The sequence below is a fragment of the Mesoplodon densirostris genome, chromosome 8 (genome assembly GCF_025265405.1).
Source record: "Mesoplodon densirostris isolate mMesDen1 chromosome 8, mMesDen1 primary haplotype, whole genome shotgun sequence".
NCBI classification, from domain to species: Eukaryota; Metazoa; Chordata; class Mammalia; order Artiodactyla; family Ziphiidae; genus Mesoplodon; species Mesoplodon densirostris.
The window spans coordinates 96,616,778-96,644,051 of NC_082668.1; the positions used below are offsets into that span (position 1 = coordinate 96,616,778).

General features: G+C 35.7%; 1 protein-coding gene across 5 annotated transcripts in view; it reads right to left on the reverse strand.

Moving 5' to 3' along the window:
- The window catches only part of TTN (titin), a 283,231-nt gene that overhangs the window by 142,257 nt on the left and 113,700 nt on the right, over nt 1-27,274 (reverse strand). For 2 of the 5 annotated variants that reach the window (XM_060105900.1, XM_060105899.1), the window contains 41 exons: nt 26,473-26,520; nt 24,971-25,375; nt 24,203-24,265; nt 23,772-23,843; nt 23,530-23,607; nt 22,861-22,950; nt 22,552-22,632; nt 20,882-20,968; nt 20,395-20,478; nt 17,625-17,729; nt 17,321-17,401; nt 17,094-17,174; nt 16,840-16,923; nt 16,495-16,596; nt 15,960-16,076; nt 14,094-14,174; nt 13,833-13,901; nt 13,516-13,599; nt 13,271-13,354; nt 12,902-12,985; nt 12,596-12,679; nt 11,723-11,803; nt 11,214-11,420; nt 10,233-10,310; nt 9,951-10,025; nt 9,652-9,744; nt 8,791-8,868; nt 8,421-8,594; nt 8,130-8,213; nt 7,861-7,938; nt 7,274-7,357; nt 6,930-7,013; nt 6,637-6,720; nt 6,102-6,440; nt 4,498-4,572; nt 3,380-3,454; nt 2,621-2,713; nt 1,946-2,023; nt 906-974; nt 664-753; nt 233-526 (listed from right to left, as the gene is read on the reverse strand). The exons of the other annotated variants lie outside the window; for them this stretch is intronic. In XM_060105900.1, the coding sequence (XP_059961883.1) occupies nt 233-526; nt 664-753; nt 906-974; nt 1,946-2,023; nt 2,621-2,713; nt 3,380-3,454; nt 4,498-4,572; nt 6,102-6,440; nt 6,637-6,720; nt 6,930-7,013; nt 7,274-7,357; nt 7,861-7,938; nt 8,130-8,213; nt 8,421-8,594; nt 8,791-8,868; nt 9,652-9,744; nt 9,951-10,025; nt 10,233-10,310; nt 11,214-11,420; nt 11,723-11,803; nt 12,596-12,679; nt 12,902-12,985; nt 13,271-13,354; nt 13,516-13,599; nt 13,833-13,901; nt 14,094-14,174; nt 15,960-16,076; nt 16,495-16,596; nt 16,840-16,923; nt 17,094-17,174; nt 17,321-17,401; nt 17,625-17,729; nt 20,395-20,478; nt 20,882-20,968; nt 22,552-22,632; nt 22,861-22,950; nt 23,530-23,607; nt 23,772-23,843; nt 24,203-24,265; nt 24,971-25,375; nt 26,473-26,520 (4,377 nt within the window). The remainder of the gene's footprint in view (nt 1-232; nt 527-663; nt 754-905; nt 975-1,945; nt 2,024-2,620; nt 2,714-3,379; nt 3,455-4,497; nt 4,573-6,101; nt 6,441-6,636; nt 6,721-6,929; nt 7,014-7,273; nt 7,358-7,860; nt 7,939-8,129; nt 8,214-8,420; nt 8,595-8,790; nt 8,869-9,651; nt 9,745-9,950; nt 10,026-10,232; nt 10,311-11,213; nt 11,421-11,722; nt 11,804-12,595; nt 12,680-12,901; nt 12,986-13,270; nt 13,355-13,515; nt 13,600-13,832; nt 13,902-14,093; nt 14,175-15,959; nt 16,077-16,494; nt 16,597-16,839; nt 16,924-17,093; nt 17,175-17,320; nt 17,402-17,624; nt 17,730-20,394; nt 20,479-20,881; nt 20,969-22,551; nt 22,633-22,860; nt 22,951-23,529; nt 23,608-23,771; nt 23,844-24,202; nt 24,266-24,970; nt 25,376-26,472; nt 26,521-27,274) is intronic. 5 annotated transcript variants of the gene reach the window in all.

Genomic DNA, 27,274 nt, shown 5'->3' on the forward strand with positions numbered 1-27,274 from the left:
AAGTAGATATCAAATATTATTATCTTGTTGGCTAAAATTATACTCTGTGGTTAATCTCTACTCCATATCAATCATTGTTATCAAGTAGTTTAAACTCATGCTTAAAGTATTTCATGATTTTATCATGGAAAGTAAGTGGGTTTCTAATGTCCAAACTGAATACGAAATGTACTTTAAAAAAGAAGTTAGAGCAACATATAATAATTTGTAATATCTGCACAATTCCCTATACCTTTAGGTGGAGCTTTGGGTTTTTCATATACTTCCACTTCTTCAGCCTCTAAGACTTCTATTACCCTATGGACTTCTTCAACTTCATGTACTTCTTCAGCTCTATACTCTTCTACTTTGAGGACTTCTTCAACCTCATGGAACTCTTCTTCTTCAAAGTATTCTTCAACCTCATGGAACTCTTCTTCACGAGCTTCTTCCACTTGTGCTTCCACTATTTCTAATTCTGCTCTTTCTTTTACTACTTCCTCTTTGTGGACAGCAACTGATATTTTTTCTTCAAGAACAGCTCTCCCTGAAAGAGCATCTATTTTAAGAGATCTATCTTTTTTAAACACAGCAGAAATGAAGATGTAAATTCAAAATATAAAAACAGCTGAGAAAGGCTTTCATGCAGCAACACGTGAAAATTAAAGATCTTCCCCAAAGTACCTTTAGCTGGGGGAACAGCTTCTCTTTTAGGCACAGGGACTTTCTTTTCAGGGACTTTCTTTTCTGGGACTTTCTTTTGAACTTCAGGCACTTTAAAGATATAGTTTTAATATTTGAGACTGTCAAGAGCAAGATTCCATAGGCAGAAGACACCAAAAACGATCAAGACACGTAGACATAAAACATAAAAATCTTAATGAAAAAGATTATAAGAAAGTTCAGGTTAAAAAGAGAAGATGTACCTTTGGCAGGAGGGGCCTCTTTTTTCTGAACAGGAACAGGTACTTTTTCTTCAGGAACCTTCTTTGGCACTTTAAAGATATGAGGCGTTTCAGTTAGCTGACAATACTCAATGATAAACATGAAATAAAAACATCAGAAACAACATCAACATTACAATAATCGAAGTCTAAGAAGTCACTCTATTGTAAAATTGGACACCAATTTTAGAGGCTATAAAGATATTTTTCCAAATCACTCATTTGTACTAGCCACACCTTAGAAGAAGGTATGTCCACAAAGAACCTGTGCTATCTTTTTTTTTTTTTAATAGCAGAGATTACCAATATTGGGCCTACTTCTACTATTTTTAATTTGATGAAGGCTTTTTTCAAGTGATTACCATCATAGAGTACTTAAGCCTTGATACAGGTGTCATGTTCTGCTGGGCACTATCGTGTCTGCTGAGGATGTCTATTGCAATAGGGACAGCATAACTTAATCAATTAGGAGTGCTACGGAAGCATTAACCTAATTAGGAACAATGAGAGATAGACGTTTTGTAATAATCTTGAATGCTCTGGCCAGATATTACAAAAGGGACACGAGGCTCTTTAAAATAATTATTATCTAAGCATTAGAACAGATAACCCCCCTCCATAAAATAACACAGTAGACATTATTATAATAATTACACGAGAAAATTTGACTTATGTAATGGAATAAAATCTAGGAATGGAATGTTGGGAAGGATCCATTGTAATGTATATAAGTATAGAGAGATGTACTATTACCATTAAAATTCTCAGCTAAATAAGAATATTCTGGAATAATTCACACACACATGCACACACACACACACACACACATATACTCATTCATTAACGTTCCAAAAAAGGCTAAAACAATCGAATGAATTATATTTGACAGGTTCTTAATCAATTTCATAAGTTTCCTATTTAAATGACTCTAAGAAAGTAATGAATGAAGATACTTTTGTTTTTTAAAAAGAAAATGAATGGGAATTTAAAGATATTGTCTTTAATAAAAGGATTTGTTATACCTTTAGCTGGTGGTGCCTCCACTTTCTTAGGAACAGGAGTAGGTGCTTCAGGTACTGCTTTCTTAACCACTTCAGGCACTTAAAAGATATTTCATGGACATTTTGAAAAATGACATGCAATTAACAGGACAACAACCATATACCAAAAAGACCCCCAAACACAAAACATTGATTTATTTAAAAAATATATTAGCAACCTAAATGGTAATTGCTTATATGAAGTATTGACTCTAAAGGTGAGAAAGATATTACTTGGAAATCCTATAAGCAAACATAATATCAACTATAAAAAGATTGTCATAGTCTTTAGCAATGATAGCCTAACAATTATTCTAAAGAGCAAACACCATAGAAGTAGATTTTTCCCCACTTGAAGAAAAAAACTAAGGATTGAAAACTAGGAGAAAGTATTACAATAGCATCTGGCCAGAAAAACATTAAAGTGTCAATAGCATAAAATTCTCTCTCTCATTCTAACTGAATTGTACACGCAGTAGAAAAAGTTGGGTCAAGAAAAGGAACACAAAGTTTCAGGTGCCAGTTGTAATTAATCTTCAATTTATCATTGATATGATGTAAGAAAAGTATACTGGTGAATATCAGGTTTAGATGAATTCTGAGAAATATTCGGAACACCAGACATTTTAAATGTCCAACTCATAAAAGAAGCTGTACCTGTAGGTGGCGCCACCTCCTCAATCTCCTCTATGCGAGGTGGTTCCTCTGGGATCTCTTCTTCTGGAATAGGCTCTTCAGGCTCCTCAAACACTTTAAAAAGATGATTATTTTGTAAATTATTTTTATAATTCATTTGAATATTAGACTAAAATGATACATCTGAAAACTGAGGTTGTCTTATCAGCATAGTTAACTCAGCCTTCTAAATGCATGTGAAAACTCACTCATCCTTGAAAAAAGTCTTACTGCGTCTTCAAAGTATGTTAGGCCCTTCACAGAATTTTAGAACTGGAAAGAACTTCAGAAAGAATTTAGTTTAAATTATTATTATTTTTAATGGAGGTGGATTTTTTTGAAGTCAAACATTCACTTAGGGGTAGAAGTCAGATTTCCTGCACCAGTTACTTAGGCTTAACTGGAACTCCTCCTGGAGAAGCTAATCCCACAACTGCCCACCAAGTCACCTGAAGAAAAATTTCCCATGGCAAATACGGTTTCCCTTCAAAGATTCTCATTAAAGTAAAACAAACAAACAAATAAAACAAACAAGGAAACAAACAGCCTAAGCATGTAAGAAGAGAGATTCGATCGGTTTTAGTTTGCCTATCCAGTTTCTACTATGTAAAGAATAATTGCTTTTACAGTGTGAATACATTTATTTTCTGGAGTGAAATGTGCATTTACCTCCTGAAAATATTAGACAAAAATAAGACAATGATGCTTTTGAAAACGCTATTTTCTTAGAAAGTCATCTACCTTCAACTGGTGGAACTTCCTCTTCTTTAGGGACAATGATTCGTCTTTCTTCCGCTTTCTTAGGCACCTCAGGAACTTAAAAGATATTGATTGTTTTAGGCGCTTAAAATGCAAGAACCAAGAGGAGTACATAAAGACCAAGTTCCCCATTTTTCAGCACAAGACAGTTAACAGAATGCACATGCACCAGATGAAACATTGACATTTCATAGCATCAGTTAATGAGACAAAAATAAGAGGTTTGTGGTTTCAGATAAAGGGTCCATTAAAGAGACATTCTATCTTTTACTGCTGGAGCCTCTACTTTTTTTTAAAAATTAATTTATTTATTTTTGGCTGTGGCAAGTGGGGGCCACTCTTCATCGCGGTGCGCGGGCCTTTCACTGTCGCGGCCTCTCTTGTTGCGGAGCACAGGCTCCAGATGCGCAGGCTCAGTAGTTGTGGCTCACGGGCCCAGTTGCTCCGTGGCATGTGGGATCTTCCCAGACCAGGGCCTGAACCCGTGTCCCCTGCATCGGCAGGCAGATTCTCAACCACTGCGCCACCAGGGAAGCCCCTGGACCCTCTACTTTTTTAGGGAGAGCAATGGATACTTCAGGGACTGGTTTCTTAGGTACTTCAGGCTCTTTAAAGATATACAAGTTTAGTATTTTTATTTTGTAGGAACAACATACATAGACAAATCAACATAAAATACACAAACACAAAGTGGAAGAACTGACACAGCACAAACACGGGTGCAGCAGAGTCCCAACTAATGACTATACACAGACCACACAATGCAAACGTCTATATGGAACATCCCTAAGTGAAGAGCATCACAGTTCAACATCGGGGCAGCAAACACACCCCTGTTGGGAGTGATGTACCTTTCGCAGGAGGAGCCACTGCTTTCTTAAGACCAGGAGGAGGCACCTTCTTTTCTGGTTCAGGCTTCTTAGGCACCACGGGCACTTTCAAGACATTATTTTATTTTGTAAGTTCATTTCACAAACACAAAGACAATGGACACCATGATAATGTAAGTTATGTTAACAAATACTGGGAAATGGGACATTTTGGCTTTTATAGGTGAAGAAAGAAACAGCAGTGTCTAATTCGCTTGGAAATAGCAGTACCTGTGGCAGGAGGAGCCTCCTCTTTCTTGGGAGTGATCACTTTCTTCTCTGGCACTTTCTTCTTAACCTCAGGCACTTTAAAGACATCATTCCATGATAAGAATTTATTGTAAGGGACAAAAAAGAGAGAACACAGGAAGTCCACAGAGAAAGACCAACATGCAACAGTTGCTCAGGGTAGGGACCTAATGCAAGTCAGGAGCCCAAGTGTGACGATATAATTAGGTTTTGTGGAGGAAGGGATCAGCAACCTATTTGAATACCAGAGGACAGATGCTGTCATTTCATCCACTTAAATTTCACTAGAAATTAATTAAATCATTATCTAAAAAATATTTCTGAATTCCTAAAATCCAATAAAGGATCGGCTTTACTGTTTCACTGCTTATAAGACTATTTAACCTAGTGGAGAGGTCATGCTTATTTTAAGTAGTGATGTCATAAACTTTTGCAGTAAGTATTATTGAGCTTTAAGGCATAAATATATTATGTCCTGTACTATGAACTGATTGAATATGATAAATCTGGATACTATTCACTCAGTGATAGAGTACTTTTATATACCTTACTTTATTTTATCCTCACAATAATATCTGAGCCCACTAGAACTGACATTAGTATCCCCATTTTATAGGAGAGGAACTTTAGGCTCAGATCAGTTAAAGGACTTGCTCAGGCTAACACAGCAAGATACAAATTCAAGGCTAAAATCAAAACCTGCTGGGCTACCATTTGTATGTATGTATCAGAAGACATAAGCTATTATGCAATGCTTTCATAAATACATTACTCCTTCTTTTACCTTTTCATCCTGATGTTATAAAGGCACTTAATATACATGGTTGAAGGATGACATTTAGGAAGATTTGTTCATCATATTTTTCAGGTATTTTTTGTGTAGATAATTTAGCCTTGTAAAATATCTATATGAAAATTATTATGTTTAATAAAATTATAGGGAATTGGGTAGAAGTTTTGGGGCAGTTTTGGGACAATACTTCCTTCCATCTTTGCTCTTGAATACTGCTTTGCAGCCAATAAAAAGTGGATATCAGTGTTCCTGAACTTTTTTAGAAATTAATGTGACTAATCTAGTTTATAAACATAAATTTTCCTAAATCCCAGTTCAGCTATAATTTTTTCTGGTGAACGTATGGATGAAGAATGTGTATTCACTTTGGGGAGGTGTACCTTTGGGTGGTGGAGGTTCCACTTTTTTAGGAGCTGGAACAGGGACTTTCTTCTCTGGTACAGGTTTCTTTGGCACTTCAGGCACTTAAAAACATTCATTTTTAAGACATTAAAAATCACATGTACAGCACTGTATATGTAACAAAAAGACACATAAGAATAAGGCCACAAACAACTAAATAACATTTCATATCATGAAATTTGAAAAGACATTCAGACGATTTACAATAAATAGACACACAAGACAGACAAAAAACAATAAGAGCACACATGTCTGGAACGTTTTCTAAGATTTAGATGATAGAAGACATAGAGAGTAAAGCAACATAGATAAAATTAGAGATGAACAAAAAGATGGAAAGGCAGAATTCAACACAAAAGAGGCCTGATGACTTCAAGAAGAACTGCTATACCTCGTGCAGGTACTGGCACCTTAGGTTTAATTTCTGGAAGAACTTCTTCAGGTACAAATTCTTCCTCCCCAGGAGGAATTTCCTCTTCTTCAGGAGCAACTTCCTCTTCCTCTGATAGAATTTCCTCTTCCTCTGGTGGAACTTCCTCTTCCTCTGGTGGAAATTCCTCTTCCTCTGGTGGAAATTCCTCTTCCTCAGGTGGAAATTCCTCTTCCACTGGTGGAACTTCCTCTTCCTCAAGTAGAACTTCCTCTTCAAGAACAATTTCTTCTTCAAATACAACTTTCTCTTCCCGAAGTAGAGCTACAGGAACTGGAACTGGCTCACGTTTCTTTGGCACTTTAAAGATATTTGTTCAATTGGACAAGCATCACTTTTATGTACAATATTCAAAACAGTGGGACAACATGAAAAGCAAATATTCTGTGATCATAAAGCATCAACTGTCACCAACATAAGTAATTATAATTAGTGAGGCTGTATAATGCCAGTTAGTTTTCCTTTTTTGCCTTGGTTTTGTTCGTGATTAATGTACCTTTGGGTGATGGAGCTTCCACTTTTTTCAGAACAGGTGTTGGCTCCTTTTCTTCGGTGATGACCTTCTTGGGCACCACTGGCACTTTAAAGATATTATTTGTCTTTAAGAATGTGTTCTTTTACATGTCTTAGAGCAATAGACATAAAAAGGAATCATGAAATATCTGACTTTTATATTTCTAACAAGATAGACAATTGTTTAAAACATGTAATGTTATAAGGGAATTTGTATGTGAATATATGTAAATGTAAGGTTTTTTCCCATGGACTTTAAATGATGAAGTGACGTACCTTTTGCAGATGGAGCCTCTACTTTCTTAGGAGCAGGAACCAGCACCTTCTTCTCAGGCACAGGTTTCTTGGGCACTTCTGGCACTTTAAAGAAATGATTTAGAGAAACATTTTATACAACCTAAAATTTTGAGTCTAAGCGTAGTTTCAAAAAGATTAAGGTCATAAGAGTATGACCAAGTTACTTCAAGAAGCATTTTACCTTTAAAATAAAATCTTTTCTTTTCCATAAAGGAATACTAAAGCGTTGCATCCCCAAAGAGCACGTAATTGAACCATTTAATTTTTTACTCATATGCAAAGTTGAAATTTAAAAAATTTTATGACATTGCAAGTTCATGTACCTTTGGCAGGTGGAGCTTCCACCTTTTTAGGAACCGGTACTGGCACTTTCTCCTCTGGTACAGGTTTCTTGGGTACTTCAGGAACTTTAAAGATATCAAATAGGGTTAGTGTCAAATTTTTCACCCATAGAGAAGAATCTAGCAATTTTAGGCCTTATTGAAGCATCAAAGACATTCTAACAATTTCACTTTAAGAATGAAAATAATAATTATAACAGCCACAAAACAAAGGCCAGAAAATGCACAAAAATTAAGATTAAAAAACACTGAAAAAACATAGACTGATAAAGACAACACACAATGTCTGGTAAATGATGATTTTGTCCATTTTGGTATTACAGTTAGAATTTACTTTACTCTAAGAACTTTCCACTAAAGAGGAGGAACCAAGCATGAAGCACCAGCATGCTTTGATGGTAAAATTCAGAGATGAATACACAATAAACTGCTCCAGTAACCAGCTTGTCTTGGCATTAATATTGTTAATATCATCATGGGGAAAGAACTGATAAGGCTCACCAAGTTATACTATCAATACATGGGTAACTTATTACACTATTCCACTGATGGATTACAAAGAGATGTACCTTTAGCTGGTGGAGCCTTCTCTTTCTTAGGAATGGGCACAGGAACTTTCTCCTCTGGCTTCTTAGGAATCTCAGGCACTTTAAAGACATTGTTTATTGATAAGTTCTTACTACCAGTAACAACACATCCACACAAAGGATAGTTAACAAACAACAGGACAGTTTCAAAGAATAGACAGTAACACACACAAGGTTCTGAACTCAAGATAATTAGCTATTTATATGCAGAGGAAGTCTTTTATATGCTCATGATAAGAGTGGTGGTGTACCTTTTGCTGGTGGGGCTTCCTTCTTTTTGGGAACAGGAACAGGTTTCTTCTCTTCTGGAACAGGTTTCTTGGGTACCTCAGGCACTTTAAAGATATTATGAAGAATTTTGGAAATGTTGCAGAAAAGATATAAAATGTGAAAAGCAACTACAGAAATCATATTTCAGCATCTAAAAGTGTCTTTTTCTAAAATAAGCAGAATTGGTCATCAGTGCTAATAAACCCCAGAATCTGACCAAATTGGATACAAAAGATGCTGCTGCTTATCCCTTGGCAGGAGATACAATCTACCTTTGACGGGTACCACTGGTACCACTTCTTCAGTTATGAGCTCCTCTTCTTCTTCAGTTATGAGTTCTTCTTTTTCATGAATGTACTCTTCTTCTTCAAAATATTCCTCTACTTGGGTTACAGCTTCCTCTTCAAAGGCAATCTCTTCTGGTTGTCTTTTAGGTACTTCAGGCACTTTAAAGATATTATATTTACATTGGATATTTTCCAATTATTCAATAAGATTAAGACACGTTAGGAACATAGCCATTTGTAATAGAAGAAGGAATAGGCTTTATCTTTCCCACAGAAGAACTTTACACATAGAACTGAACATGAATTTCATACCAAAAGAGACAAACAACACATTAAAAAGAGTGAATATAGGTACCTCTAACAGGTGCTGCTACTTCTTTTTTAGGAACAGGTACTCTTTCTTCTGTGACAACCCTCTTGGGCTTCATGGGCTCTTAAAACATTAAGTATAAGGAAATTTTATTGTCAGAAACAGGGAACCCAGCGAATGCTTGCTTTATTGTATTTTAAGGAAATACAGTAATGCTGCAAGTGCCTCTCATATAAGAGATATGTGATTGTTCATTTATAAGAAACTTCAGATTCTCCATGGAAAGGATTCTGAACCTTACTGGAATAAAAACATACAAAAGTACTCAGGGAGGTCTGAGGTAGCAGAGACCAAGTGTGAAGTGATGTTTAGTGTTCAGGTATCTCTGCTTGTATGAAACATCCTTTACTGAGAAGCTAAATTTACTTCTGGATAAGTATACTTTCTGAAATTGCAGTGAAGTTACTTAATACTTAGTAAAAAGCAGGGAAAAATGGTTAGACATTGAGTTAACTCTTTTTTTCAAACTTCAAAATGACTTTAGGATCAATAAACAGGTATTAAACTGTGGTGAATATTGTTATATCATCACATCAATTTAGATAAGTCAGGAATGTGCCAAATGGTCACTGATTTTAAATCCAAACATTCTATTTTATATGTATTGTAGCCATGTGTTAGGACACAGCCACTGTATAAGAAGCTATGGGTATATTTTGAAATAACTTTTCCTTTTAAGATAACATTATCTTTTTATCCTGTATTTACAGATTTTTACATCCAACATCCACCTAACGATTAATATAAAAGACACAAAACAGTGAAGAAAAAAAAAAAGCAAAACACAGCTGCTTTAGTTTTAAAAGAGACATTATAAAAGACCACAATCGAGGAAGGAAATTATACCTTTATCAGCTGGTTCAGTCACCTGCTCTTTTTCACGTTTGGTAATTGAAATGTGTATTTTTTCCTCAACAACTTTCTTTGCTTCTTCAGGCACTTTAAAGATATTAATTATTAAAGACCATTAGAACCAACCACACGAACATCATGTAAATAAAAATACATGAAACGCCAAGAAATGTAAGAATCAGCACCAAACAATATATTCAGTAAAGACAAAGAACATCAGACAAGGTAGTAAGACACGTTTATAGAACATAAGTAAAAAAGATGTTTTTGGTAGTTATTACGCTGCCATGTACCTTTGGGTGGTGGAGGTTTGAGTTTCTTAGGAATGGGAACTGGTACTTTTTCTTCAGGAACCACTTTCTTCGGCACTTTAAGACATCAATATTAACAGATTTAAAAACCTGAACCAAATTTCTTAAGAGTAGTAAGAAGAAAAAAATAAGAAATATGATGTACAACATAATGACCCCAAACACACACACGATTGGTACACTGCCACTTCAACATGGATTTATAGTTGGACAGACGTGTAGGCACCACAGGTCTCATGATTGATAATATTTTTCTCACTCTACCTTTAGCTGGTGGGATCTTTGGTTTTGTGGGAACCGGTTCTTCCTGGACAGGCTTTACTGGGATGGGCTTCTCAGGTTCTTTAAAAATATATACAGGGTATTTAATGTTAGACATTTTTGTTAGAATATAAAAAAATGATATTTCTTCAATGGATATGAAGAACTAAAATAACATATCTTATCTACAGCATAGACATAGCCTCTAGAGGTGAGTGAGAATCAGAGATCCAAGTAGAATAAGGTATAAAAGACCTAAAAAAGTTTTTATTGCTATTTACTTCAGTTAGGTAATTGTGACTCCCTTTTACGTATTATATTATCATTTCACTTCAGGTAGACAAAATCATGGTTAAACTCCTCCCCATATAATATTGTTTTTTAATTCTATTTGTAAAACTACATAGAACATTCTCAAAGTTAGGCGGTGAAACATCAAAAATAGAATAAGTGAAATAATATTGCTTCATTTTGAAATTCCAATAGAAACTTATTCCTACAGATTTGAGCTTCACAAAGATAAAACACAATGGCTTGTGTTGGCTTTCTCTGTGTTTACTTTTGAAGCAGTCTTTGTGAAGTTTTGATGATGGGAACCCGAGGGTAGGGTGTTTTCTCAATAGCCTATTATGTTTGATAATAACAAGCTTCAGGATGAGATATGTTGAGAAATTTTGGGTCATGTATTAGAATGATCAAGGGCGCTTGAAGATAGACTCTTGACCTTTTGGAGAAAGAAACGTAATGACATTTTCTTATAAGCAAAAAGGAGAGGAAATAGATTATGCCCAGAACCAAACACTAACAGTAACTTTACGATTTATAGAGTTTTTTTTCCTAGAAGTTATCCAAGAAAAATAAATTCTGAATTTGCCAAACAAAACAAAGTTCTTTCCAAATTTCTTTGGGCATTCAAAATTTTATCCTGTTCTATGGATTTTGCTCACATTTAATGTGGTTCCAGGTTTGCAGTTCTGCTCATACCTGTGACATATTCTTCATGTTCTTTATACTCTTCATAATGTTCGAATTCATGTTCCTCATACTCTTCATATTGATCATATTCTTCTGTTGGTTCATACTCCTCAAATTCTTTATAATCATATTCTTCATATTCCTCTTCCCATTGTGTTGAAACAGTTTCTTCTTCCTGGGTGTAAGCCCGTTCTTTCTCTGCTGTTACAGTTACTTCTGGAATAATATTGACAACAGGTGCATTTTACTTGAAGCCCATTTAGGGACCATAGTGACAATGTGCTGTGATCTCATTCCTTTGTGATGGTCTCATGCACTGGTTATGGGAGACCCTGACTGTCCTTTGTTGGCCAAGGTATTACAGAGTGTACATTTGCTATTTATAATTTCAAATGTTAGATTCCCTGCCTTTAGGCAACAATAAGCCAATAAAGAATGAGAGTCAAATTAGAAACTAACAGGCAAAGAGCTGTGTAGGTTCATGCTTCATTTTATTATTTAGTCAAAGCACAATATACCTTTAGCTGCTGGAGGTTCTCTTTTTGGAACTTCAATGGATACCTTTTGTTCTTTAACAGCTCCTTTCCTGAGTTCAGTCACTTTAAAAAGAGTAATTATTAAAAGTGAATTGCAAGATTCAGAATAACGTGTTAAGAGAACTTGTGTATGCACAATCCAAGGACAAAGAGGACAAAGATGACCATAACCATGCTCATTGTTTAAAGTTTTCATTTAAGTGGTAAGAAAAATTAATAGACTTGGAAATAAACATGTTCTAATATATATATATATATATATATATATATATATATATATATATATATACTTTTTTCTAAGCTACTTAATACTTAAAAGACATTGAATGACTTTAAGAAATCAAGTAATATTTATAAAAGAAAAAAAGACAACTAGACAGTATAAACAATGACTATCAAACAAGCATTAGACAGAAGGTTGCATCACATGAATAGTTTCTTCACTTTAATTCTAAGGTGTTTTCATAAGCTCTACTGGCACAATGTAGAAAATTGAGGGTTTAAAAAATTTTAATTTCATCAAAGGTTGCCACACAAAACAAGCATTTCTGCAAAGGAGTTTAGTTATAGACAAAGACACATTAGAAGATAAATACGTTTTAAGGGAAAGTATCTACATGTTTGTATGGAGTTTCACTTTTGTTTTTGTTTTTTTTTGAGAAGAAGAGACAATATTTTCTGGTATCAGAAATATTTAGTTTTGAGATGATATGGAATAGCATATGCATATTACTTACTTTGTATACATATTTAAATTATTTTCTCTAAGGATCCCAATTCCACTAGATTAATTATACCTATAAGCTTATTTTGATACCTGAAAGCTTATTTTGATTTTTGGAAAAGTTGGTATACCTTTTACTGGTGGCTCCTCCTCTTTTCTAGGCTTGAGTTTTGGAACTTTTTCTTCTGGAACAGCTCTCTTGGGTTCCTCAGGCACTTTAAAGACAGATTTCACTTTAAAGAACTGTTTTCCTCATTCAAACAACAAAAAGGTAGTTGTATAGCAGTAACTCAAACATAAAAGACTTGATATTTTCACAATTTCAAACATAAAACAACTATAACAATGACAACAAAAAACCAACATCCATAACTAGTGTAGTTGGTAAAGAGAATAGGGTAGGTACATTATTCTGTGTATTGAAAGGCCCCATGTACCTCTTGGTCTTGGAGGCTTCACTTTTTTAGTTACAGCAACGTGAACTTTTTCTTCCTGGGCAATTTGCATGTGCCTCTCAGTCACTTGAAAGATAATTTTAGTATTATGGAGTTATATTACTTAAAGTGGAATTTTAAAAAATGTATTAGCCAGAAAGTATTGTGATTTTAGAGTATAACAATTTTACAAGGTACACACAAATGAACTTCACAACAAGTAATAGTCCACCATAGACAAGGCAATAATATATCCTTGCGGCCAACATACACCAATAACCTCCATACAGAAGGGGTGACCCAAGGACAGCAGTGAGAGGATGAGAAAGACAAGACATGTTTCTAGTTGTTGTGCTGGGGGGTTTTGTTTACCTTTGGTGGGAGGAGGTTCTTCTATCTGAGCCACTTTGGGGGGAGCCCTTTTTTCAGGAACTGGTTTCTTTGGCTCTTCTGGCACTTAAAAGACATTGCACAACACGGTCAGACATACAAATGTGAAAAACACTAAACATAGCCACACTGATTTTCTTGTTGATGTCATAAAAATTTGAAGAATGTATCAATTTAAGATTTAAAAAGACAGGCATTATTCAAGAATAAAGGAAAGCCCAATATACCTTTGGCTGGTGGCACCTTTTCCTTTTTGGGAACTGCAGCAGGAATTTTCTTTTCTGGCACAATTTTCTTAGGTACTTCAGGAACTTTAGAAATATTAGGTTTAAGAATATTAGTTTGCATTACAGGAGAAGTGTAATGTTGGGGCAAAGAACTCACTTTATGAAAAGATCACACACTTACACAAACATTAATGTCTATAGTCAGTAAAAATGTTTACACATATATGCTGACAAAACTGAGGCAGTTATTCAAACTAAAGGCATTAGTATAGCTATTAAGACAAATCGTATCCCATTTCTTCGAGAGAGAATTGTACCTTTAGCTGGTGGAGGCTCCTCTATTTTAGCAAGAGTTTTCGGTTTTGGTACAATTTTCTTCTCAGGCACTTGAAAAGATTATAAAATACATTTGTGGAAATTTCAAGATTTCTTTTTAATAAAAATTTAAGGAATATTTTTATTACACATGATATTTATCAACATTTTCAAAACAGACAAAAAATTAACTACAAGAGGACATTAAGAATGGGACAAGCCAAACACACATGGGGCTAGAATTAATCTAAGAGTTGGTCTACCTTCGGCTGGTTCAGCGTCCACTTTCTCAGAAATAAAGTGCAGCTCTTCTTCTACAACATATTCCTCAGGCTCTTCCATCACTTTAAAGATATCAATTTCAAAGAAGATAGGTTGTAGTGTTTTTCATGTTTAATTTTAGCTGTACTTTATTATGTCAAAAAGTAAGTAAAATAGTAAAAGTTTAACACTTTCCAACTCCCTGATTGTTCTCATTTAAAATACCCGAAGAAGAAGATTTTAATCAAAGCATATGCCTTAATAAAGAGCATAGAAAATAAGTTTCAGTAATTTAATTTTAAGTATAACATAAAGATAACAGTGCTTGTATTCACAGGAAGAACAGGACAAGTGCAAGACGTAAAAACAATCCTAGCGGCTAAGTTAACAAGAACACAGGAATTTGAAGACAAGTTTCAAAAATATACTTGAGGAATCATAAGTAGGTCCATAAGAAAGAAAAAACCTGTATTACATACGAAAAACCTACTGAGGACTTGGAAACAAGACTTTTCCCCCAGGTTTTGCGAGAGTAGCTATGGTGGACAAGGAAAGAGCCTTCCTATGATTTTTGAGTCTATGTGTATAAGATGAATTATAGAATACAAAGATCTAGTTACAAACACTAGGAGTAAACTTAACAGGCTACCCATCTTTTCCCTAAATCTTTGGGCTTAATGGAAACATAAGAATATCATAAAATGTCTTTCCTTTTAATCAGAGTCTATAGTACTAAAAGAAATTTATAATGTATAAAAAACTGAAATTATATTCATGCAATGAGAACTTTCCTTGTGTACATGTTATGGTTTCCCAAACATTTCTAGAAGGGATAGGACCCTCTTTGAATCCATCAGATTCCTGACTTATGCGCATCTTGGCCTTTCCCAGGAAGCACAACAGAACTGGTGGGCTTCCTCTAGGGAGTCAAGTCTTGCTCTGTTCTAAGCCATTCCATTAAGACTGCACATCTGGATTTCACATGGACTTTTCTTCCAAGTGGAGAAGAGGCAGGGCCCCTTTTATTAGCCAGAGATACACTCAAGGGCATCTGCCTGTACAATTCTATTCATCTTTTCATTGGGAAGACAGTTAATTTACTGAGAAACTTATGGATTAATCTTTAAAGCAGAGCTACATTAAAACTTTCTTATTAAAGTTCTTTCAGATATATAGCTTCAGCCAGAATGCTGAACTTCAGCAGTAAACCTAGGGGTGTCTTAATTCATTTAAAGGGTATCCCAACATTGAAATAAAGCTCGCTGTTCAATCCTAAGCTATAGAGAACTAGCTTTATAGGTATGTGAACATCTGAATAACAAATTGATCTAATGAAAGATATTGCACGACTGTTTTCTCCATACATGGAATATTGGAAAGCCCTATGTGTTGAGTGCTTCACTCTCAAACCTGGCCTTGACTTCTGGAATGTAATAATGTATATAATTTCTTATTCATTTAAAATCTGTGAGTCAGGACACATTAGTGAGTTGTGCTATCAACACTGCTATTTGTTACCCATGTTTTAGACATTAGACTACCAAGGTGAAGATTATGGCAGTCCACCATACTGAAACCAAGTCCCATCTACTGAAAGGATAAATGTGTATGGAGATACTTGCACCATTAGTTACCTATAAATATGAAGACTTGTTTCCTACAGAGCCAAGTTAGAGGGAATGGACAAGGAATACTTTGGATGTTTAATTAATGCTCCTGAGTCTTGTGTTTTGATCAAAAGATACATCAAATAAGACAAGTAGACGTTCCCTGAATTTGTGTCACTTTCATTAATCTGATAAATAATCTGTGAAGGAAAACAGCTTATCAAGATGCCAGCTCACCACTAGCTTATCTGCATTATTTACCTTCATATTCTGTAACCTCCACTTCCTCCTCCTCCTCCTCTCTTTCCTCTTCTCTATAAACTGAAACATATATTCTTTCCTCTTCTTCTGAATAACTCCATTCCTCCTCTGTGGATACTTTAAAAGATAAGATTTACTTTAAATTCAGCCTGAACAGCCCATTGAAGTACTGATTATAACCATGAGTTCCCTATAGATGGGTAATGTTCTTCTTCTGCTTAGGGGGTGGTTTCACAGTGCTTCTTCATTACAAGAAGGAGAGAGCTGAGTTCAGATGAGGGGACAGTACAGCACAAGACTGAGAAGAATATTCAGATTATGCCCAAATGAGGCCACTTTCACAATTACCACATGTTCAGCACCCCACTCACCCTCTTAGAATGACTCAGGACCAATGCAGACACAAAACATTCAGTCTCAGAGGCTACAACAGACACTGATAAGAACAACTTCTAAAGTAAACTATGTGGTAAGAAGAAAAGACTTGGAGGAAACACACGCAAACTCATTTCTCCCCTCACTTCTGATTATATACCTTCGTGCCGCACGACCTCCACTCTTTGAGGAACTGCAACGGATGGTTTTTCTTCACCAACAAATCTTTTTTCCTCTACGACAGTTTTCTTAGAAACTTCAGCTTTAAGAAAGGATTAAAGTTGAAGCTTAGAAACCAAGAACCTTAACAATTTTCTCTCCCTGAAGTTTGGGGAAGATTTGCACAGTACACCACTTTCACTAGCAAATTACATAACGTATCACGAGTATATACACACAAAAATTCTATCCAAGAGAGACAAAGGGTCGGTACAAGAAGACACCAGATAGGAGAAAGAATCCACCAGCTAAAAGATTTTTGTCAGAGGCTTGAGACAAATCCTACCTCGGGGAGGAGGGGCTTTCTTAGCAGCAGGAACTGGCACGGGAACTTTCTCCTCAGGGACAGGTTTCTTAGGCAGAGCGGGCACTTTAAAAACATTGTGCGCTTTTAGAACTTCAGTGTTATCTCATTGAAGACCATCACAAAACACAGACACACACTCACGATGCACATATACCACAAGACTAACAAAATCATTGTTTGCCTAGGAACATAATATTATAAAGACAGTTCTTGGAAAGATGGAGAGACAATACCTTTTGGTGGTGGAACTTCTTCCTCTTTCCAAGGAACAGGTCTTTTTTCTTCAGGAACTTTCTTCTTTGGTATTTCTGGCACTTAAAGGATAGTATTTGATTTAAAAATACTCAGAAAGGCAAAGTAAATGAGCAACATAGAACTTGCAGGCCCATTAAAGAAGATATGCAATTAAAGAAGCTTGAAGGGAAGACAAGGTTATTTTGTGGAAATGGGATGAGGTTACCTGCTGGTGGTGGAGATTCCTCCCTTTCAGTGACGATGGTTATTTTTTCTTCTGCGACAACCCTCTTCTGTACTTCAGGAACTTGAAAAGACATTAATTTTGAGAGTTAACTTTATATTTTCCAAAGCAGCTAATGGACAGATATTTTGTAAGAAAGTAGGCAGGTGGACAGACACTTTTGTTGAATTCTTACACCATAAAACATTCATTTTGAGTGAAACAAACTAAATTAGATAATTAATCACAAAAATGTTTTATACTCAAGACCTAAAAACGGGCTTCCTTACTAAACAAGTCATTGTACCTTTAGCTGGTGGAGCTTCCTTTTTCTTTGCAACAGGAACAGAAATCTTTTCTTCAGGGACAGGTATCTTCTCTTCAGGGACAGGTTTCCTGAGCACCTCTGGGACTTAAAGTTTTTAAAATAGAACGTTAGTTCAGCCATATGTCACTTTTATGAATGGATATAGGCACACACACACAAATCTTTACGTAGTTTACTAATGTTATAGGTTTTCTATGCATCAGCAAAATAATGCACAAAATTAAACTATAGTTTTCTAAAGGTCACATGTGGTAAATGTCCCAAGTAATGTTACAGAGGCATTTAGGAGATTAAAAACGAATTATATACACAGAAGGATGTGCACAGAATTCATTCTTTCTTTATATATTGGTATGCTTTTGATAAAAACAAATTAGTCCAACATTGTAAAGCAATTATACTCCAATAAAAATACCAAATTACTCAGTAATTATATAAACAATATAGAGTGTGGATATAGTATATAGAAAAATCCCTTTACTCTTTGTATTGAGAAATGGAATCCATAATAACAATGGGTATACTTTATCTAAGACTATCTTAGACTAAGATGTCATTAGAATGGTTTCATCTATATCATTATTATTATTTTTCTATTTCTCTTCCGAATGTTTTTTTCTTTTTTGGTGCACCTGTAGCATCTATAAAACTCAGGAAACACTCTTTAGCTAGGGTAGCCCTCTCAGTATGACATCTGTGTGTCAGTGACTTTGGGGAGTTCTGTGTGCAAAATTTTGTGGGTATGTATATATGTGCTTTTCTCTAAAAGGCTCCATAGTTTTCAATAGGGTCTATGACCCAAAGAAGGTTTACAATGGGTTTAATTTACCTATTTTAAGTGTTGATGATGTTGAATTTTTAAGTGGCTGGTGTAGTTCTAACAGCATGCATTATCAGTAGTAATTTTTTCCATTTTAAATAAGATACTGGCAATTTTTTTGAACATCTGCACCTCTACACTTGCATTTGCAATATCTTGATGTAGTTATACAGATACACATTCATACATGTATATATTATGTTATGTATACATGGGATGTTTATACATACATGTTACTAAGTGTATTTATTTTCATGTATAAATGAGACATGCCTCTGAGTCTCCTCCAGGAGTGACCAAGAGGCTTTGGTATTAGTACTGGTTTTAGTAATATAACCTTTTTATTATAATCATATTTTATTTTCATATAATCATTATATTTTAATGATTAGATAATCAGAAATCATTCTTAAAAATCATTTGGTTAAAAAAAAGACCCTAAAGAAATAAAAACTCTGATTTGAAAAGATACATGCACCACAGTGTTTATAGCAGCATTATTTACAATTGCCAAGATATAGAAGCAACCTAAGTGTCCATCAACAGACAAATGAATAAAGAAGATGTGGTATATATTTACAATGGAATACTACTCAGCCATAAAGAAGAATGAAGTGCTGCCATTTGCAAATACATGGATGGACTTGGAGGGTATTAGGCTAAGTGAAATAAGTCAGAGAGTGACAAGTACTGTATAATATCACTTACATGTAGAATCTAAAAAATACAACAAACTAGTGAACATAACAAAAAAGAAGCATACTCACAGATATAGAGAACAAGTTAGTGGTTACCAGTGGGGAGAGGTAAGTAGGGAGGAGCAGTAGGGGATTAAGAGGTACAAACTGTTAGGTATAAAATAAGCTACAAGGATATATTGTACAACAGAATACAGCCAATATTCTATAATAACTATAAATGGAGTATAACCTTTAAAAATTGTGAATCACTATATTGTACACCTGTAAGTTATATAATATTGTGCAACAATTGTACTTCAATTTAAAAAAAAGAATAGAAGAAAAAGACCCAGAATTCTGAAACAGCCAAGAGTTTGAGAAAGAGAGAAGCAGATTTGATTAAGGAAGAAAATGGAAACACTGAGAAATCAGGCAAAAGAGAACACTTCTTAAAATGTATGAGCCTGCTTTCTCCTAAGCTGGATGATACTGGATCTCTCTATAACTGACCAGATGTGTGCAGTTTGTTACTTCATTGCCTCTATAAAGTAGTGTCTTTTATCACTACAACCCCCAAAACCAACCAAATCCAAAAAATTAAAGCAAGAATTAGCACATTTGAATCCAAACATCGCTATATGAAAGGTCCCTTGACTCACTAATTAGATAATTGCAACATTTATGGCAAATGTCAATGTTCAGTTAATATCTCAAGAAACATGGTGAAAGTAAATGCCAAAAGTTGATGTTTCCAACTATTTAAGGGTAGGCATTATTGACTTTTCAGAAGAGTGGCAGTTCCCAGAAGCACTGTGTACATCTTTACCCCATTACCATTCAGTTCTGCCAAACACCCTCCTGTTAGTCTTTGTATCTTGTCATAACTCATGAAAGTTTTTTTTTCTTATTAAGAAAAAGTCACATAGTTGAGGGCTGAAAGAGTTTTTCCTAGAAACGTGCCCTGTAGAAAATTAGTTTCATAAATATTTCTTCTTTCTCTAGGAGAGGGAAGATATTAAAAATTTAAGACAGCAGTTTGATATAGTTACTTTTTAAAAGTAACTTTTTTTAATGTTCAGTATCACAAATAATGTATGTCGAGTGTAGCCCCCGAAGCTGACAAATAAATGAAAAACACAAGGGGCATGTAAAAGACACAAAGTAGACAGCAGAGTAAGTACGAAGACTGTATAAAACAAAGCACTGGCATTTGGGGCAAAGGGTCAGCCTGTGATCAGTTCTGGTGTACCTTTGGGGGGAGCGGCAGGTTCCTTCTTAGGCACAGGAACTGGCTTTTTCTCCTCTGGCACAGGTTTCTTGGGAACTTCAGGAACTTTAAAGACACCATTGTTGAAACAATTGAGAACTCTAGCCTCCTTGTGAGACATTTAAGATTACATTAAAGCATAAATCCTCAGTAAGAGTGTAAGAATTTAAGAAGTAATTTAATATCAAGCATGTAACTTGTGATGAAAATACACGCTAAATACATCAAAACCATACAGACATTACATATATTACACGAAGTGGACAAAGACCCTATCAGCATGGTCTGGAGTCTAAAGTATTATTGACATTTGTGTAACATATTACCACAAGTTAATGAAATCAACATACACAGAATTAAAATATATTACAAATAGTTTACAGATACTATCTCATTAACACACAGAGCCAATAGAAAAAGGTACAAGAAGATAGACATTAAGAAATGTTTTTCAAAAATATGATTCTACCTTTGGCTGGTAGGGGTTCCACCTTTTTAGGAAGGTGGGGAACAGGGACTACTTCCTCTGAGACTGGTTTCTTGGGTGGCTCAGGGACTTAAAAAAAAAAAAGGGTCGATTTTGAGAAATTGTGCATTTTGACAAGGCATATGTTGTTGCAAGACTTAAAGAGTAGACATTCTGGTTTTATACCAATTGAATGCAAGAAAATTACGTGTTAATCAAGGATTAAGGGCAATGAACTAGTGGCTAATTAGAAAATGTGACTGTTACTCTTTTTTTTTTTTTTTTTGCGCGGTATGTGGGCCTCTCACTGTTGCGGCCTCTCCCGTTGCGGAGCACAGGCTCCGGATGCACAGGCCCAGCGGCCATGGCTCACGGGCCCAGCCGCTCCGCGGCATGTGGGATCCTCCCAGACCAGGGCACGAACCCATTTTCCCTGCATCGGCAGGCGGACTCTCAACCACTGCGCCACCAGGGAAGCCCCTGTTACTCATTTTTAACTGAAGGAACCTCCACTTTCCTAGAAACAGGTAGGAGCACCCCTTCCTCAGAGGTGCCAGTGTCTGTTCCTCAGACACCAGTTTTAGAAACTTTACTTTTATAAAGCTGCAGCATTAGAACAACTGCATTCAATTATCTTAAATAATTTTTGTATCCTAAATGCTTAACAATTTGACTGGGTGTAGGAGAGGGTCGGTGGAGGGAGGGGAGCCCTAATTTGTAGCCACTGCCAGTTTCCAAGTTCCAGCCTCTGTGGTGGTGCAAATACGTGCATCCTGGCTACCAATGATGATGTCATTGTCTCGGAGTTGGGAAGGGATGAGAAGTAGCGCCTAATTATCCACTATTTCCACAACACAGAGGCCATCAACATAACCTCAGAAACATAGATAATAGTAAAATAGGAAAATAGTAATGAGTTTTGAGCATTTATTGCCATAGTTTTAAATATAACTTATTTAATTTTATATAATTTAACTTTTAATCATGGAGGCGTTAAATGCTGGGTAGCAAAATTCCTGAAAATTTAACCATCAGCTCTGGTGAGTGGGTATGAGCTGGCTCCAGGACACTGTATTTCTTTTCTTAATAGATTTAATTAATTAATTAATTAATTTTTGGCCGTGTTGGGTCTTCATTGCTGTGCACAGGCTTTCTCTAGTTGCAGCGAGCGGGGGCTACTCTTCGTTGCGGTGCGCGGGCTTCTCATTGCGGTGGCTTCTCCTGTTGCGGAGCACGGGCTCTAGGTGCATGGGCTTCAGTAGTTGTGGCTCGCAGGCTCTAGAGCGCAGGCTCAGTAGTTGTGGCGCACGGGCTTAGTTGCTCCACGGCATGTGGGATCTTCCCGGACCAGGGCTTGAACCCGTGTCCTCTGCACTGGCAGGCGGATGCTTAACCACTGCGCCACCAGGGAAGCCCCCAGGACACTATTTCTTTTTCTAAACAGCTGGCCACTAGATTGTAAGCTCCATGAAGCAGGGAACAGAGCCTCCAGGAATTGTCATTCCTCTCTCCAAAACCCTCCTCATGGTCTTCTCATCTCCCTATGATGTCATTTGCACATAGTGGCTATAGGTCTGTGGACTGTGACTAAGTTTATTATTTAATATTAACATATTCAGATATTTACTTTGGAACTTTTGAAAGATTTTAAACTTAGAATAAATCACTAATACCTTTAGGTGGAGGCTCAATCTTTTTGGAAACAGCAACGTGAATTTTCTCTTCGGTAACAGTTTTCTTTTGTACCTCAGGCACTTTAAAAAATGTACATTTTAGTTCATGGTATGCCATACTATGGGTGGTATTGCAATTTACAAAGAATATTGAAATACAAATTAAAACAGACAAATGTGAAATGAAAAGATGACAAAGATTCACAAGGAGACAGAGATATCTACATAATCACAAATTAGATAAGAAGAGGGATAAAAATCCATCTCAAGCCCTTCCATTTGAGCCCCATATTCAAATTTGCCTTATACCTGTGACTGACACCTCCTCCTCCTCTGTGTGAGAAGCAAAGAACATCTTTTCTTCTGAAATAACCATCTTCTTTGTATGTACAGCAGGTACTTTAAAGAGAGTATTTCACATTAGTATTTCTTTTTCCAGTTCAAGACATTAGATCAAATACATGGCTTGTTTAGACACAGAATGAGTGGGTTAATATGATAGCTTGAGAACAAACTCAGTATTGACAAGAAAACAAATCACGTTTTGATCTATAGGGACAAACAATCCATGCAGCCTTTATCAAACATTATTAAATGGGAATCAAATAGACACAACTTCTTCACACGTGATGTGGTGCTTTCCCAAATCCATTAGGGTTTACTCATATAAATGAGGGGATGAGGAATATTATATGGAATGGAATGCATGGCACAGTAAAGTTAGAAGACTACTGATTAAACACAAATCCTTCTTTAATTAAAAAAAATTATGTAATTTAAAGTGATACTAAAAACAAAGATAATGTTATTATTTACTTAAATTATATAAATGTGTAACATAAAATGTATATAATATATATAATATGTCTTTATTTTGGTGATTTCAGATTTGTGAGTTGTTCAGTAATATATGTATACATAGTCATACACATAAATAAAAATGTTTAAAACTTGTAGCTGAAAGACAAAGATGTATACCTTTCACTTCAATAACTTCTTCCTGCACTGGAGTCCGAGAAGGTTTTTGTGGAACAATCTTCTTTGAAACTTCGGGTACTTAAAAATATGTACAAATATATTTGTATTGTGAAGAATATTGCTTTGCACAAAATTTTAAAATATCTTAGTTTAGATGACTATATAAATAACTAACATGTGACTATATATCAGTAAACAATTACTTGTGTACATGGTACTAGAAATGTTTTAAATGATAATACCTTTGGTGACTTGAACTTCTTCCATTCTTCGAGAAGTCTTTTCAATTTTTTCAACTACGGGCTTCTTTACAACTGCAAGCATTTTAAAAAAATTGCAGTACTTTTAGAATTTCTATTAAAATAGTCTCTCTCTTTTTCTCTCATTTTTTAAAGAGAGACAAGTTTGTTGCACTGAACTTTAAGTACAAGCCTCTGTACTTCAAGTATTTTGGTTATTTTTTATATTTACCACAACAATCTTTTTATCATCATTTTACATTTGAATTAGATGAAGTAGGTAGATATTCTTAGAAAAAAAATCACTGATACAATGAAGCTTCCAGAAGAAGTTGTGCCTATTGGATTGAACTGGTGATTCATACATTTTTGCCCAGCAAGCCATGATAATGACGTCAATGATGTGATCTATATAAATAATTCCAATTACATACCTTTAGGAGGTGGCACTTCTTTCTTTTCCGGTACTTTTGCTGGAATTTTCCTCTCACGTGATTCTTTAACAAAAACACAGTAATAAGGGGTGCTTGAATAGGTTAAGTTCTAATAGATTGTATCAATTGGCAAATGATATAAGTTAAGAATCATATACAACTGTGTAAATGATTGTATTTGGGATCTTTATTGCTAACAGGATTACTCATGCTGGATTTAGAAGCAGGATCAAGCAGAGATGCAGTGAGGCAGTGAAACTAAAACTTGAACCTCTGCATTAGAAAAGAGCACTTGGAATTCAGTCTTAGTAATACGATTAAATGATTCAACATACAATATCAAAGCATGAAAGTAACTCTGAAGAAAATGATGCTTTTAAAGATTCTAGGGCCTCCCTGGTGGCGCAGTGGTTGAGAGTCCGCCTGCCGATGCAGGGGATACGGGTTCGTGCCCCGGTCTGGGAGGATCCCATATGCCGCGGAGCGGCTGGGCCCGTGAGCCATGGCCGCTGAGCCTGCGCATCCGGAGCCTGCGCATCCGGAGCCTGTGCTCCGCAACGGGAGAGGCCACAACAGTGAGAGGCCCGCATACCGCAAAAAGAAGAAGAAAAAAAAAAAAAAAGCTTCTAAAGATGTCTAACTTTAAAAAATAGAAAAATCATTTCATCTGTTTCATATCCATTGTAAATCAGGTTAATAACCTTGAAAATATAAAGAACTGAGCAAAAAATGAGGAAAAGAGAAAAAAGTCACCCAGTTAATACATACCTTCATAAGCCTCCTTTTGAACTTGGACGACTTCTCTTTCTTGGGAAATCTCCTCCCACTCTTCTTCCCCTTCCTCGTAACCTTCTTCCTTTTCATAGTATTCTTGCCCTTCTTCAAAATCTTCTTCCCATTCCTCATGAACTTCCCTTTTAGCTTCTACCTGGGTCTCTTCATAGTCTTCATCTGGTTCCTCATAGTAAGGTTCTTCATATGGCTCCGTGTATGGTTCTACCTCTAGTTCGTCATAAGGTTCTTCCAAAGAGTCTATGTGAACTTTCTTCTCCTCGTAGACTGCTTCCTTTTTCTCATACACAGCTTCTTTCTCTTCCTGAACCTCTTTCTTTCTGGTTATGGTCATTATTTTCACTTCTTCAGCCTTGGAGGATACATCAATCACTTCAGGAGCTAAAATAAATTAATTAATTAATTTAAAAAGATAATATGAACATGTTAATTATATCCATACAAGTACTTCACGAAATGAAAGTCTATGTAGTCAAGCAATATCAGTATCTGAGATCTCAGCCTTATATTGATCATTTACGTTTTCTTTGGGTTGGTTCTGTTTAAATTTTTGTTGATTATGGAACACAGTCAGGAGGGTCAAGAGACACTCTACTCTTAACCTGAGGATTTTTCTGGTGTGAACAAGATGGCATTCAGTAAATATTATCGAATGAACACATCTTCCATTGTTTCATGGGCACTCCAGTTTGTAAAACCCTTTTTTCCCCCCATGGAATATCTTAATATTTGATCATTTTGTGGAATTTATTTTTAATATTTCTGCAGTTACTTAAATTCCAAACTATTCTTTCAAAAACAGTACTAATTTTATTTGTTTATTTATTATTTATTTATTTTTTTGTGGTACGCAGGCCTCTCACTGTTGTGGCCTCTCCCGTTGCGGAGCACAGGCTCCGGACACACAGGCTCAGCGGCTATGGCTCATGGGCCCAGCCGCTCCGCGGCATGTGGGATCTTCCCGGATCGGGGCACGAACCTGCGTCCCCTGCATTGGCAGGTGGACTCTCAACCACTGCGCCACCAGAGAAGCCCAACAGTACTAATTTTAAAGCTATATTTTTGACTATTGAATATAACTTTTTAGTCAATTTGATAAAGATAATATTTAAAATCATGTAACCAAATCAATTAGTTGCTTTCATATGACAACTTTAAAGATATTAAGGCTAACATTATTCATATGATCCTTAACATTTGTGTTAGCTACAGTTGAAACAATAAGGGATCCCCTCCCTTTCTAGCCTTCACCACTTCTTTCCCTGAGTCCACCGCACTGAGGCTGCATAAACATTTGCCTGGGTTTTTCTTTCCTGGAATTAGACCAGTATGAAGTAGCCATCATTTCCACTGCTAATTTTACTGTAGCAGAGGAGACTCTACAACTTTATAATAAGTTGGAAGCCTGATACATAAAATAAGAATACCACGTAGAGATGCAAATCTCAGAAATAAATAGAATAAAATATTTCATTTACCTTCTGCTGGAATTAAGGCAGTAGGAGGTGGGGGCTTCTTGGCAACCTCTGGAACTTTGAAAACATAAAATACATGTTTATCTTTAGACTATAAGTTTTTTAATGCTTACTAATCCTGTATACCCTTGTAAGCCATTTGTATGATCTGTGACTACTACCCATATACCAAATGCTTTTATAAGATCCAAATTTAGCTCACCAGAAATGCTATGCAATGCCATGTTAATGAAAACGCAGGAAGGCTGAAGTTTTATTCTAGTTTATGTTGATTCAAAACAATTTAAATTAACATGAAACATAAAGAGAATATTCAGTATGTCTGATGCTAAAAATAATGCATGTTTAATTTTTTCAGTGATTAACAATAAAGTTTGGGAAATAGCCATGCTTTTTTGAGATGTTTCTTATTCTATAACATCTCACAAATGACCACAAAAAAAAAAGTCTCAATGAATCGTGCCCTATGCTCCTGGATTCTCCTTTTTTTAGGAGGTTGCTGTACTTTAATCTTAGCCAGATGGATAAAACTATTTGCTTAAATTTAGTTATACCATCTTCTTCCTAAAAATTTTCCAGGATATAATAAAAATTTAAAGTAACTAAATTGATCCCCCTGCAAAAGGTATTTTTTTTTCCCTGCAAGTATTGACATTTAGCTCAGGTGAACCAGGAAGGGTGCTGAGTTGTGCTGGAGTGGCCACTTAAAATTAGTGCCAGCCCTTGACCTTCTGTTGGTGTGACTTGATCAAGACCAGCTGTTGGACCAGAGGGCAGTACCTTCTTTAAATCACTATCCAGAGAT